This window comes from Thamnophis elegans, chromosome 7 (genome assembly GCF_009769535.1).
Source record: "Thamnophis elegans isolate rThaEle1 chromosome 7, rThaEle1.pri, whole genome shotgun sequence".
In the NCBI taxonomy this organism is placed as follows: Eukaryota; Metazoa; Chordata; class Lepidosauria; order Squamata; family Colubridae; genus Thamnophis; species Thamnophis elegans.
This window is the reverse complement of record NC_045547.1, coordinates 18,749,221-18,762,753: the sequence shown is the minus strand read 5'-3', so window position 1 is coordinate 18,762,753 and position 13,533 is coordinate 18,749,221. Positions and strand designations below refer to the sequence as shown.

General features: G+C 41.9%; 1 protein-coding gene across 1 annotated transcript in view; it reads right to left on the bottom strand.

Annotated features, from left to right (window-relative positions):
* Positions 1 to 13,533, bottom strand: part of BICD1 (BICD cargo adaptor 1) — a 117,515-nt gene that overhangs the window by 56,715 nt on the left and 47,267 nt on the right. The window contains 1 exon segment of the mRNA XM_032221622.1: positions 4,329 to 4,481. Within this exon segment, the coding sequence (XP_032077513.1) occupies positions 4,329 to 4,481 (153 nt within the window).

The following is a 13,533-nucleotide window of genomic DNA, read 5'->3' as shown; positions in this document are numbered from 1 at the left end:
GAGCAATGGGAGATGAAAATATGTAAAGAGCTTTATCTATTTTTGTATCTTGTATTTTGTAAATCTTGCCTTTTTTATATAACTTTCAAATAAGGGGGGGGAAAAAAGAGAGAGAGAACCAGGTCATCCCCTGAAGAGGAGAATATGTAAAAACACAACAACGGATAGAGTGGATGGAGGGAGGAGTAGAAGGAAAGATAGGAAGGAGAGGAGAAAGGAGAGGAATAGGAGAAAGGGAAAGGCAGAGGAAGAATGGGAGGGAATGTAAGAGTAGGAAAGAGGGGAGGAATGGGAAGAAGAGGGGAAGGGTAAAGGGGGGGAAGGGGAAGGAGAGAAGGGAAAGGAGAGGAGGAAGGAAGGAAGGAGAGAAGAAGAGAAGAAAGGGGGGTAGGAAGGAAGGAAGGAGGGAGGGAAGCAAGGAGGGAAGGAAGGAGGGAAGGAAGGAGAGGAGAGAAGAAAGGAGGGAAGGAAGGAGGGAAGGAAGAAGAGAAGGAGAGAAGAAAGGAGGAAAGGAAGGAGGGAATGTAGGAGAGAAGGAAAGGGGAAGGAAGGAGGAAAGGAAGGGGGAAAGGAAGGAGAGAAGGAGAAAAGAAAGGAGGGAAGGAAGGAGGGAAGGAAGGAGGGAAGGAGAGAAGGAGGGAAGGGGAAGGAGGGAGGGAAGGAAGGGGAGTAGGAGAGAAGAAACAAGGGAAGGAAAGAGGGAGGGAGGGAAGAAGAAGTAGGACCGTTGTAAGATAAGATGGATCTATGGGATGTTAAAAAAGCAATCTTCAAGTATATTGTTAACAGTAGGGAAAAATTGTTATAAATACATATTATTAATAACAGTTATGAGATCATATAATTGTGAATGTATATATGAAATTGATAAAATAAAATAAAATTAAAAAAAAAGAAAAGTAAAGTAAATCTCTAGTATAAAGTAGATAAATTAGAACTATTTTTGTTTAAACACAGAGTTAGAGTTGAATGTAAACAATTTCTTGTCTTAATAAAGATATTCATGTGATGAAATGTGCACCTGCAAAAAAAAAAAAAAAAGAGTATATTCAGGGATGGACTCTGTAAAAAGTGCTTGCTGAGAGTTCCTAATTCCTTTTCTGGCATAAGGACAAATGGCCACTCTCCTCTGTTGTTGCATTTTAACTACAAAGCTGCCTAATTTTGACTTCGCCTCTTGATTCTTTATAGCAGAACATGCTTTTGTATTCTCTGCAACTGATTCATTGATTACATGCCATCAAGTTGTTGTCAATTCTTAATCATTTAGATTTTCTCCATTCTTCTACATAGTACCTTTATTTTTTACATTCTGTTCCCTATATGGTTTATTCTATGTGTTTTCTGAGACTGGCTGAGCCAAAAGGAAGGAAAGGAGAAAGAGGAAGGATAAAACAGTGAAAGAATGCAGACTTCACCTCAATTAACACCCTTCAGGGCTGATAACAGAAACTAAAGGAAACATTTTGTCTAAAGTGAATTGCATGGCTAGTACAAATAAACAAAAGGCGTTACCACTTTTGTTTATTAGGCCAGAACAAAGTGTGAGACTATAAGAAGTCAGAATTACCAGGGACAACTGTAACTAAACTGAGAAAAATATAAAAGATGAATGAAAGATGAACCACATTTTATATTTCAAAAATATAAAGATGAATGCATAAGGAGCTGTGTTGATGCAGTGGTTAGGATGCAGTATTGTAGCCTAATTCTGCCGACTGCCAGCAGTTCGTTCCTGACTGGCTCAAGGTTGACTCAGCCTTCCATCCTTCTGAGGTCGGTAAATGAGGAACCAGATTGTTGAGGGCAATACGCCGACTCTGTAAAGCGCTTAGAAAGAGCTGTAAAGTATTGTAGGAAGTTATCACTCAGCCCTCTCCCAGAAAAATGAAATATCCTATATTTCTCTGGATGTGAAAAGGAAGAAACATGTTTCAAAAAGACAAAGTAACTCTCCCTGCAGCTTCCTGCCCCCACCTTTTGTCAATGAGCCATTAAAGCCTGAGCTAGTCCACTTTACATAATAAAAGGGTTCTCCCCTTCAGCTCCAGGGGGATGGGATTAAGGCATGATAATATTGGCCCTTTACTCAACTGACCACATGGCATCTGAGAACTCAACCAAACCTGAACTCAAAACTCAGCCTAGAGGGTTGCCCCTGCATGGCCCCATGTGAGTCTGACAACCAATCAGAATACATTTCTTACACAGGAACAGGAAACAGATAGGTGGGGCCGAACAGATTATAAAAAGCCCAGCAAGCCCCTCCCTCGGCCCTTCTTCTTCTTCACCCAACACCTGGAAGCATGTGATCACCTTTTTTCCCCAGGACCTCCACCCATGCGGTCCTGTCCACCATTAAAACATTAAACCATCTTTCTAAGCAGCCTCCATGTCTCCAGTGTCTTTTTCCCCACTTGGAGCCGAACCCAGAAGGACATTTCTTCCAACAGTATCATGGAGCGGTCTCTTTGGTCTACTATGTGGAAAATAAAGGTCATCATCCATCATCTCCTCCTCCTCCTCCTCCTCCTCCTCCTCCTCCTCCTCCTCCTCCTCCTCCTCCTCCTTCTTTTCTTCTTCTTCTTCTTCTTCTTCTTCTTCTTCTTCTTCTTCTTCTTCTTCTTCTTCTTCTTCTTCTTTTGAAGTTCCTTCCCTTTTAATAGCTCCTTCCTTTAGATAAGTTATGTTCATATGTATGAGTGGTAGGTGTGCTTCTTGTATATCTTATAACTGAATATTTCAAATCACTTCAACATACTCTTGGCTTTTGAAATAAGGCAGCTCCTGGGCCTGCTCTGAAACTGCATAAAAGTTCTTTGAAAGTTACCATAACAAAAAACTAGTCCTGATAGTCCTTATGCATTTTGTATTCAGAAACCTGAGCTGTGCTGAAGCCAAGAAGACGCAGAGTAATTTATTTTTTCTTTTAAAATCCCCATTTTGTAAATTGCAAATGAAATGAAAGGAACAGGTTATTTCGTTCTTTTCTACTTTGAAATGACTTTAAAGATACTTTAAATATTGTTTTCTGAGTTAAAAAGTCATCTCTATGTACATATACATCCAGGGGATGCTTATTCTATACATACATACATACATACATACATACATACATACATACATACATATATATATATACACACAGCACACACACACACACACACATATTAACCATGCTAATCTCATGTAATATTGAAATATATTGGTGTTGTAGTAAGATGCCTTTAGAATTACGTTTTGTATGATTCAATGAACTGTCTCCATCCATTGCTAGTACAAACCTATTTTGGCCTTATTAAATATGCTTTTTAAGGGTCAACATAGTATCAGAAAGTTCTGGGTTCAGATGTAAGTGGGTTCAAAATAAACATGCTGGGCAGCTGCTTGAAGAAAAGGGTAGTTTTATTCAGATACAGCAACTGAAGTGTTCGTCCTGTGGACTTGTGAAGTCTGATAGTAGGAAATGTTTTCTCCCACCTTGCAGATTACCATCATGTGGGGTATGGAATTTGAGTGAGAGGGTCTGGCATTGTGGGGGACCAATATTGTGATTAAGAGATTTCTCTATCTTGAGAAGATTTTGCTTCATGATTTTTGATTCACAGGTTGACTTCCTGGGGAGAGGCACTTTGTCAGTTTTAGCCGACATACGATGAAAGGGCTTTTACCGTATTTTTCGGAGTATAAAACGCACTGGAGTATAAGACGCACCAAGATTTTGAAGAGGCACATTTTTAAAAAAAGGTTTTGCACTCTGCAGACCTGCCAAAAATGGCTCATTTTTCACCAACGGGCCCATTTTTTGTCAAAAAAAAGGGCATGCATAGCCTTTAGGAGGCTTGTAGAGCGCTCCTGGGGACTGGGCGGGGCAAAAGCAAGCAAAAAAAGGGCCCGTTTTTCGCTCATTTTTGCCCTCCCTAGTCCCCAGGAGCACTCTGGAAGCCTTCTAAAGGCTATGCACAACCATTTTTGCAAAGGGGTGGGGGGTTCTGGAGGCCAAAAATGCTATATTCAATGTATAAGATGCACCCAGATTTTCACCCTCTTTTTTGAGGGGAAAAAGGTGCATCTTATACTCCGAAAAAGACAGTAAATGGTTTTTTTGTAATGTTGTTCAAAAAGTGCTCGTTAGAAGGTTTAGGAGAGGCTTTTGCCTGTGAAATAGATAGCAAGGGGGGGCGGTGGCACGTGGGTATTTTCATCCTACAATAGTTACTGAATTTTTCCTGAAACAGCATCTCTATTGTAATAGGATACAAATTGCATCTGAGAATTTGACATTACTACTTTTTAAATCTTTTATTGAAAATTCCACCTCTGCTCACCTGATTCTGCTTCAGTGTGGAAACCAGCTTTTGCAAAGTAATGTTTTCTTCTTCAAGTTCAGTGTAATCCTGAAGAAGCCGCGCCTCCCTAAATTTATACTCTCGGATTTCATCTTTCATCCTAATCCTCTGCAACTCTGCCATTTCATTGTTCTGAAAAACAGAAAACAATTCAACCTATTAGTTTCTCATTTCCATTCAACCATTCAAAGAAAGAAAGAAACGAAAAAGACACAATCAAAATCTGTTTGAAATATATAATCAAAATACAATTTCCAATGCTACTATTTATTATGGCTATGGTTCTCCCAGTTGCAATGTATGGCTCTGAAGGTTGGGCCATAAGAAAGACTGAGGCTGAGGCCTTTGAATTATGGTGCTGGAGAAGACTCCTGCGAGATCTCTGGACTGCAAGGCGATCAAACTGGTCAGTCCTAGAGGAGATCAACCCTGACTGCTCTTTAGAAGGCCAGATCCTGAAGAGGAAACTCAAATACTTTGGCCTCCTAATGAGAAGGAAGGACTCATTGGAGAAGAGCCTAATGCTGGGGAAGATTGAGGGCAAAAGAAGATGGAGACGACAGAGAATGAGGTGGCTGGATGGCGTCACTGAAGCAGTAGGTGTGAGCTTAAATGGACTCCAGAGGATGGTAGTGGACAGGAAGGCCTGGAGGAATATTATCCATGGGGTTGCGATGGGTCGGACACAACTTCACAACAAACAACAACAACTATTTATTACATCACTGAATTAAATCAATACATGCAAAAGAGGAAAAATAGCTGCAAGCTTAACTTTTCCCTTGTATGTAGTCATGGCACGAATAATGTTTGATTTCCTGTTACAATTTGGTAGCAAAATTTCAAGTGTTTGTGGGAGTGCCTATGAAGCAAACAAGTCCCTAATTTTTTCTTGGCAACATTTTTGGAAGTGGTTGTCTGTTAGGTAAGCTCCCCGTTGTGAGAGCGAGTACGTTCAGCGAAGCGTTGTGAGAGTTATGTTGGACAACACACAAACCAGCATACAGGGACACTGCAGTTTAAATAGGCTTTTACTTTTGTGGAAATAGAGGTATCAAAGTCCATCAAACAGTCCAAGTCATACATGGATAATTCAGTCAGTCATCAATGTCTTTCAGTTAAGGGATAATCCAAATAACATAGTCCAGTATCATATAATCCAGTCCAGTAATCAAGGTTTGCTAACAGTTGCAAAACTTACAATAGCTCACGACACTCAGATCAGATCAGCCCAGCATCTAACGAACAGAGAGAGAGCTAACAGTCATTCTGGCTCCTTCTTATGACCGATTCAGGAACACAGCAACCAATCACATTTTACAGTATGGTTTAAAGAAACAGTTACACCATTGTTACATGATTTATATATTGCCAACCTAATAGTTAGAATTATATTCCTAACAATTCCTAAATATTCTTTCCTATGGCTGAAAGTAAGTGGCCCAAGGTCTCCAGCTGGCTTTCTACCCAAGGTTTCAGGGTCTCCTCATTTCTAGCATGGTGATTAATCAATACCGATAGTCCTTGACTAACAACTATTCATTTAATGACCATTCAAAGTTACAATGGCATTGAAAAAAGTGGCTGATGACCACTTTTCAATTTACAACCATTGCTGTATCCCATGGTCACATGATCAAAATTCAGGCACTTAGCAGCCAGCTCATATTTATTATCGTGCAGTGTTCCCATGTTCCCTTTTTCAACCATCTGATAAGCAAAGTCAGTGGGGAAGCCAGATTCGCTTTACAACTGCCTTCCTAACTTAACAACTGTGACAAGAAAATGGGGCAAAATTCATTTAACAAATGTCTCATTTAGCAACAGAACTTTAGGGTTCAACTGTGGTCGTACATTGAGGATTAGCTGTCCACCAAATTGCCAGAGGTATTGTAGCCACATCATTTCCACTTGACCTTCTCGACTATATCTACATACGTATCTACAATATCTACTGACCCCTCACATCCTGGACATAATTTGTTTCAACTTGTACCCTCAAAATGATGCTATAGAGCAGTGATGGCTAACCTTTTTCTAAAGGTGCACCAAAACCACCCACTTGGTGGTTCTGTATTTACCTATCGCGCACGCACACATGCCCATCCACCTGTCCATGCGCGCATGATCCCCCTCCCACGCATGTGCATGCGACACCCCCTGTGCGAAAAACGGCCCAACCAGAAGTTTGGGAACGCTAAGGGCTGCCCTGCCAGCAAATATGGCTCTGCATGCCACCTGTTTGCCATCACGGCTATAGGGTACTGCACACCAGAACAACTAGACACAAGGATAGTTTTTCCCCCAAATGCCATCACTCTGCTAAACAACTAATTCCCAAAACACTGTCAAATTATTTACTAAGACTGAATTACTATTATTCTTCTCTTCCTTTCTAGTACCTATCTCTTGCCTATTACCTATCTCTTTCCACTTATGACTATATCTTTACTTTGCCTGTATCTTTAACATTTATATTGTTTTATTTGTTTCCTAGTATAACTTGATTGCTTATTAGTAACCTATGACTATCACTAAGTATTGTATCTTATGATTCTTGATGAATGTATTCTATTTTATTTTTCTTTATATACATTGAGAGCATATGCACCAAAAACAAATTCCTTGTCCAATCACACTTGGCCAATAAAGAATTCAATTCAATTCAATTCTACTCTACTCTACTCTACTCTACTCTACTCTACTCTACTCTACTCTACTCTACTCTACTCTATATATAGTGATGGAGTTACAGCTTTTGGCAGCTATATTTTGGCTATTATATTATACCCATCTATTCCAATAAATAATATTGACCTATCTTTCAGAGTTATTATAAGCAATGCTACTTCAATTAAACAGAACTGTTCTATACATGGAATGGCCATGATTATTAATTGGCTTGTATTCTGTAAAGTAAACATATATTTTAATTTTTTTCTCCCTACCTGGGAACTTTGCTCGTTGGGTACCCTGGGAACAAGGGAAAGGAAGTGAAGGAAAGTGCAACAGGGCTCATCTTCGACAGGAATGTCATACCTATTTGGCAGACCCCACCATCCCCTCCAGGTGTGGAAGAAAAATGCTTCAATTCAACTCTGTTTGATTGACTCATTGGCCAGCAGTTGTTCCCAGGAGCCAAGAATACACAGACTCTCCCTCTGGATCCTTTCCAAAGAGGAATACAAAGGCACAACCTTTTATGCATAATGAGGCAGGAAATTGCACTTAGCAGAGATGGCAAATGTTCATGAACTCAGCAATTCAACAAGACATCCTTTCATCTGATCATGAAATGGTTGACTTATCCCTCCATTCTCCTTTCCTTGTATACCTTGTCCAAGCCTGCATAACATGTGGCTGCTGCATTTTTCTTGTTAGGAATGCTTAAAAAGTGTAATTGATCAGTTCTCCAAAAGGGGGCCTTCTAGATTAGGTAACCTCTAAGGTCAGTTTCCCTGCTTATTTTTTTGCTAATTTCCCTCTCCACCAATTAGCACTATAAAAAGCAATGGCAATTTCATGAAAGAAGGAAATTTTGTTTATTAATGGGCAGAATCTCTGGCCATTTTACCTGAATGAGCCAATTTCAACCTCTTTGTCATGTTTGTTGCCTTTTGTTCCTTTTTCCTGGAAATGAGTGTGGGTCACCCTTGCCTGAGAAACAAGGGAAACTGTCTGATTTTTACAAGAAAGGTTTGATTTCCTTCCCACACCTCCACAGTTAATTACCTGCACAGCTATAAACTAAGACAATCGCAAGATATTCCGAACATTTCTTCAAGAGAAATCGACTAGGGGGAAAAAAAAACCAATGAGTCGAAGTCATGTGTTTCAGTATTTTGCTAGGTTAAAAGACAGAGTAACAAAACCAAGAAAATTCAAAGAGCTCAAAGATGAAAAATGGAAACATTTTCTTTTTTAATATCACCTAATGTGACGGCAGCTAAAAAAATGGCTTTTTCAGCAAGCCGGCCTGGCCTGAACAAAATAAAATAAATGATTGATTTAATTGTTAATTTTAATCTAATTTTTAAAATGTTATTGTTAATATTAATTGGATTTGTTTTTGGATACTCTATCTAATTTTCTTTTTAACTTTAGTAATATGTGTGTTTTTTTAATGTTGTACGCCGCCCTGAGTCCTTTGGGAGAAGGGCGGCATATAAATCCAACAAACAAACAAGCCAAGAAATTAAAAGACGCTTGCTCCTGGGGAGGAAAGCTATGGCAAATCTAGACAGCACACTAAAAAGCTGAAACATTACCCTGCCAACAAAAGTGTGTCTAGGCAAGGCTACGGTTTTCCCAGTTGCAATGTATGGCTGTGAAAGTTGGAGCATAAGAAAGGCTGAGCACCAAAGAATGGAGGCCTTTGAACTATGGTGCTGGAGAAGACTCCCTTGGACTGCAAGGCGATCAAGTCGATCAGTCCTAGAGGAGATCAACCCTGACTGCTCTTTAGAAGGCCAGATCCTGAAGAAGAGACTCAAGTACTTTGGCCACCTAATGAGAAGAAAGAACTCACTGGAGAAGAGCCTCATGCTGGGTACGACAGAGAGCAAAAGAAGAAGGGGACGACAGAGAATGAGGTGGGTGGATGGAGTCACCAAAGCAGTAGGCATGAGCTTACATGGACTCCAGAGGATGGTAGAGGACAGGAAGGCCTGGAGGAACGTTGTCCATCGGGTCGCGATCAGTCGAACACAACTTTGCGATTAATAACAACAAACTAAGGTGACTCTGCCACTTCAAGGAAAAGATCACCTAATGTTTAAAATGTATAATTGAGTAAAAGCATTTAAAATAAAATTACATATTTTCAAGAAATGACTGAAGAAAGGAGAAGCGGGTCACTCTGCTACTTGGCTCCAGCCCAGTCATCAAGGCAAGAAGCACTTAAAAGCTAGACCAGGATTGTTCTAGTCATTAACAGGATTAGCTGTGCTTGCAAGTTAAATGCAGGGACAATAGTGTGGTAAAGAACTGTATGCTGTGGAACAAGAAGGGAGAAGATCAAGAATGTATGAGTGCCAAATGAATGTGAAGCAAATATTTCTCATCCCAACCCACACCTGCAGAGGAGGCATGCTGCAGGCCCCGTCAGCCTGAGTGTTCTGGATGGGCCTTCTCTGTGGGGGTTCTCTCCCTTTCTGGAACTGTTCTGACCCAGTCTTAGCAGAAGCAAGAAACAGACCCCTTGTCAGGAAACCCCCTCTTTATTTACCTCTTGTGAATGAATTGCATTCACCAACCGAAAAGTCCAGGCAATAATCCTGTTAACTGCAATTAACAGACCTTATCAGTTCCTTGCAATAATTGCAAGGCTGTGAGCTCCCAACCGAAAGGCTGTTGTGGCAAGCAGTCTCTGTGGCACGAAACACAATGACCAAATCTTCAGAAATACGAACTGTTGTCTCCTATGACAACCACTCCCCCTTTCCTTTTATTAATTACCCAGCCAGGAAGGGGCCATTCAGTGTCCATGTGTGCTTTGCCTCCCGAGTCGACTCCTTGTCCTCCATTGTTTATCTCTCCTAACAACTCTGTACATACATGCATCTGGAACAAGCCCCAGCTGTTCTTCCTCCTCACTCATATCAACCTCCAAAGGCAGCTGCCTCTCTGGTGGCTGAGAAAGTTGGACGGCCCTGGCTCTATCTGTGTGTCCAACCCAGATCATCCATCAGAGCCTTCCCAGACTGGCTCAAGTTCCTCCACAACCCAGTGGTGGGTTCCTACAGGTTCGGACCAGTTCGGCCGAACTTATAGTAGTTTGGCAACCAGGGTCACTGGAACTGGCAGCGATCCAGGCTTGCCACACCCCAGAACTGATTCCTCGGGTGGCGCCTTAGTTGCTGCCATCTTGTTTTTCACTTCTGTGCATGCGCAGAACAATTCTAATTGCACTACGCATGTGCACACAGAAGCGAACCGGCGGTAGTGCCTGCCAGAACCCACCCCTGCCCCATCCTCCTCATCGTCAGAGTCTGCCGCCAGCTCTAGTGAAAGCTGGTGGGCCACAACAGGAACAGGAACCCTGTGGATTGGCCCTCACTTTGATCCTCTTTTTAAAGGCCTTGGTTCTGCCAACAGGCCTGGACACCCCAGGGAAATATAGAACCACCAAGTGGCTATTTTGATTGTTGTTGCCAGAGGGGGATTATTGGCTTTTGTATTGGGTTCCACCACAAATCCGCGAAGCCCTTATCCGCGGAGACATAAGCGTGAAGACTAATTCGCGCCATTCAAAGCGCTAAGGAAAAACGTGACCCTACCGCGATGACATAATCGTGGAGGGCAAATCCGTGTATTCCCAAGCACTCAGTACCCTAAACCTAACCCTAAACCTAACCCTAAACCTAACCCTAAACCTAACCCTAAACCTAACCCTAAACCTAACCCTAAACCTAACCCTAAACCTAACCCTAAAACAAACCCTAAAACAAACCCCTAAACCTAATCCTAACCCTTACCTTAATTGAAATCGGCTTTCTGTCGCGGCGCCGTTTTAAAGCGCCCTTCTGTTGCCGCGCTGTTGTCGCGGCGGTGATGACGCGCGATGATGACGTCGCGGCTTTAGCGACACGCTTATGTCTCCGCGGATAAGGGCTTCACGTTTTTGTCGTGCCACGTTGTATTGAGGTTTTATTTTTGTAAGCTACCTGGAATTACTGTGAAGGAGTTGGGCGGCCATATAAATTTTCTCAATAAATAAATGTGTAGCATTTCCTTTTTCAGTACCGTATCTGCCTCGGCAACACATACATACACGCACATATTATTAAATATGTCTAGTGAGGCATTCTGAACAGTTCCATAGTTGGCAACAAGAGAGGAAAAAAACCCTACATTTTATAGGGCCCCAAAAGTTAATACATAATTAATCAAAGAAATAGTGGTTTAAAAAACTGCATCTTGCAACAATAAATTATTGTCAAAAGTTAGAGCTACCTTTCTAAGAAGCAGCTCATGGTTTATTCTGGTCAGCTGATAACTCAAACAGGCCAGGGATGTTTTGATTATAGTCTATGTTCTTGAAGACTCCATATATTTTTTCTAAAGCAGAGTGCTCACTCTAGATAGAGAATTCTCTTTGTCTAAGCATTATTTAACACATTTGTTCTTGCTTCTGTTGTAATTGGGCCTACAGTTTGAGAAATAGCCTGAGGCTTCCATATACTCTTTTGTTTAGCAAGTCCCTCCCCAACTGTTCCTTCTGTGTTTGCCAAATCAGCAGGAAAGGTCTTGCAAGCCTTGTATTGCTCACTTCCCATCCCTCTTTCTATTATTAGTGTGTTTGCTAATGTATTATAAGCACATGCTTTTGTTATTGTTAGTTGCGAAGTCGTGTCCGACCCATCATGACACCATGGACAATGTTCCTCCAGGCCTGTCCTCTACCATCCTTGGGAATCCATTTAAGCTCACGCCTACTGCTTCAGTGATTCCATCCAGCCACCTCATTCTCTGTCATCCCCTTCTTCTTTTGCCCTCAATGTTTCCCAGCATTAGGCTCTTCTCCAGTGAATCCTTCCTCCTCATTAGGTGACCAAAGTATTTGAGTTTCATCTTCAGGATCTGGCCTTCTAAAGAGTAGTCAGGGTTGATCTCCTCTAGGACTGATCGACTTGATTGCCTTGCAGTCCAAGGGACTCTCGGGCGTCTTCTCCAGCACCCTAGTTCAAAGGCCTCAATTCTTTGGCGCTCAGCCTTTCTTATGTTCCAACTTTCACAGCCATACATTGCAACTGGGAAAACCATAGCCTTGACTTTTGTTGGCAGGGTGATGTCTCTCCTTTTTAGTATGCTGCCTAGATTTGCCATAGCTTTCCTCCCCAGGAGCAAGCGTCTTTTAATTTCTTGACTGCAATCCCCATCTGTGGTGATCTAGGAGCCTAGGAAAATAAAATCTGTCACTACCTCCATTTCTTCCCCATCTATTTGACAGGAATAGAGACCGCCAGATGCCATGATTTTAGTTTTCTTAATGTTGCGTTTCAAGCCAACTTTTGCACTCTTATGCCTACCAGGCCTGATTTTTGGGTCCAGGGCTTGCAAAATCCTTTGGATCCCACTAAGAGTTATCTGCCTAGATTATTCTGTCCAGCTGCCATTTTTGTCAGTCCTTTGCGTTCACAAGGATATACTGCTTGCTTGCGCAGATCCCACTGTTAACACTCTTTTGTGAAACATAAGATAGCAGGCCATGGTTACTTGTCCTATTGTGTCATAGGAATCAATTAGTTATGGCCTTACTTAGCACAAGTGGTTATTTAATACCATTTTCATCCCTATCAATACTACCTTTACTGCAGTGGTGGGATACAACCGGTACGCCCTGGTACAGGCGTACCGGCGCCTGCCAGGAGCACCAGGTACCATTCTGGTACAGTGCTCTGGAGGGCCCACCCACCCACGCTCCTTACCTGTATTTGAGCTTTTCGGGGCTTCCGCGCACAGAGCACACGCGCCTGCGTGACGCTCCGCTGAGCAGCTGGAGCGTCGCAGAGGCGTCACAGGTGGTAAGTACACATACATGTGCTGCGCATGTGTGCTGCACGCATTCATATGGTGGATGCCTGGCTCCGTTGCACCGTACCGGTTGCAATGGGATCCGGAACCCACCACTGCTTTACTGTAAGTCTAGGCTAAACTTCATTTAGATCAATTTTATTTATGTCCTGATTAACTATTTGTTACAATCAGGACACCTTGTATCTATTGGTATGGAGTTGAACTGCTTTGTTTGGCAGAGATGACAACTATTTAAACCAGACCAGAACTGTCTTCCTGCTCAGGAATGTTTGACCATTAAGGAGATGGACAAGATCCAGGTAGTTTTTTTTAAGTAAAGAGGAATGTTACTAATAAGAGAAAAGTCCTAGCCTACTTTGAGCTATGTCACTATGATGTATATACAATGCTGCTCTTAATTATTTGTTTATAACTATGTGCGTTTCCATGATTTTTCCACTTTTCTTCTACGAAGCTTCTTTAGTTCTAACCAGTGGTGAAAGTCATTTTTTTTTACTACTGGTTCTGTGGGCGTGGCTTGGTGAGCATGGTAGGGGAAGGATACTGCAAAATCTCCATTCCCTCCCCACTCCAGGGCCAGCCAGAAGTGGTATTTGCTGGTTCTCCAAACTACTCAAAATTTCCGCTACTGGTTCTCCAGAACCTG